Raw genomic sequence first — 935 nt, 5'->3', positions numbered from 1 at the left:
CTACTTACTGGGCCATGATCACCTGATATGGCCCATGAGGAATGAAACCAGGCCTGTTGGAGGGTCCATAGCAAAACTTAAGCTGTGGCAATTTTATTGAGAGCAATTAGACCTTCTATACCTTTATCAGGAGTAGACTGTAATGGCAATCACCAGGATCAATATGGTTGTAGTCAGGATACACAGATGTTTGCCTACTTTACAGGCTACACAAGGTTAATTAATGTCGAAGAGCAACTGTTGTGTTAAGCTTCCCTGCTCCCTTGGCTTCCAAGGGAGCATACCTAGACACAGAAAACAGCCAGAATTCTTCCCTGCCTGAGGGAGTGCTTCAGTGTCTCAGGAACCCGAAGGCACATTGTGCCCCAGAAGCCATCCACTCTAACCTGGAAAACTGTGCCACATGCCTCTCAAGGCTGCTAAGCCAGTCAACTCCATGGTTCCCTGCAGCCAAGGACACACATTGAAACAGTAGTCGTTATTATTGAATTCTCTTTCCTCTTAGGTTCACCCCAGATGGGAAGTACTTGATTGTGGCCCAGCTGAACCTCAGTAGACTGTCAGTGTTGGTTGCCCCACCCTCTGGAAGCATTGGGGACTGCTCTGTGGTCAGCACTATCCAGCTAGCAGATCAGGTTCTGCCACATCTTTTAGAAGTCGACAGAAAGACTGGCGCTGTCTATGTAGCAGAAATTGGGGCAAAACAAATACAAAAATACATCCCGTGGCACAGTGGCATCCCTGCCTTCGGAGCTTAGTGCTTCCAGCTGGGAGGAGCTTCAAGTAGCAGTTCAGAGCCACATGGTCACTTTTGCCTCTTCTACAAGAAAAGTGTGTTGCTATGTCATGAAGAGTCATGTTTTCTTATGGTTTTGGGACTCGGTTTTACAACTATGTGTATAAGAATTGTTTTTCTTCTTGGTGGCCCTGGGAGT

General features: G+C 47.0%; 1 protein-coding gene across 1 annotated transcript in view; it reads left to right on the top strand.

Annotated features, from left to right (window-relative positions):
• Positions 1-924, top strand: part of Nhlrc3 (NHL repeat containing 3) — an 11,385-nt gene extending 10,461 nt beyond the window's left edge. The window contains exon 6 of the mRNA XM_031376127.1: positions 493-924. Within this exon, the coding sequence (XP_031231987.1) occupies positions 493-758 (266 nt within the window). The 3' untranslated portion in view covers positions 759-924. The remainder of the gene's footprint in view (positions 1-492) is intronic.
• The last annotated feature ends 11 nt before the right edge of the window (positions 925-935 follow it).

Source organism: Mastomys coucha, unplaced genomic scaffold (genome assembly GCF_008632895.1).
Source record: "Mastomys coucha isolate ucsf_1 unplaced genomic scaffold, UCSF_Mcou_1 pScaffold16, whole genome shotgun sequence".
NCBI lineage: Eukaryota > Metazoa > Chordata > Mammalia > Rodentia > Muridae > Mastomys > Mastomys coucha.
Note: the sequence above shows the minus strand (reverse complement) of the source record. Positions and strands in the feature narration are given on the sequence as shown.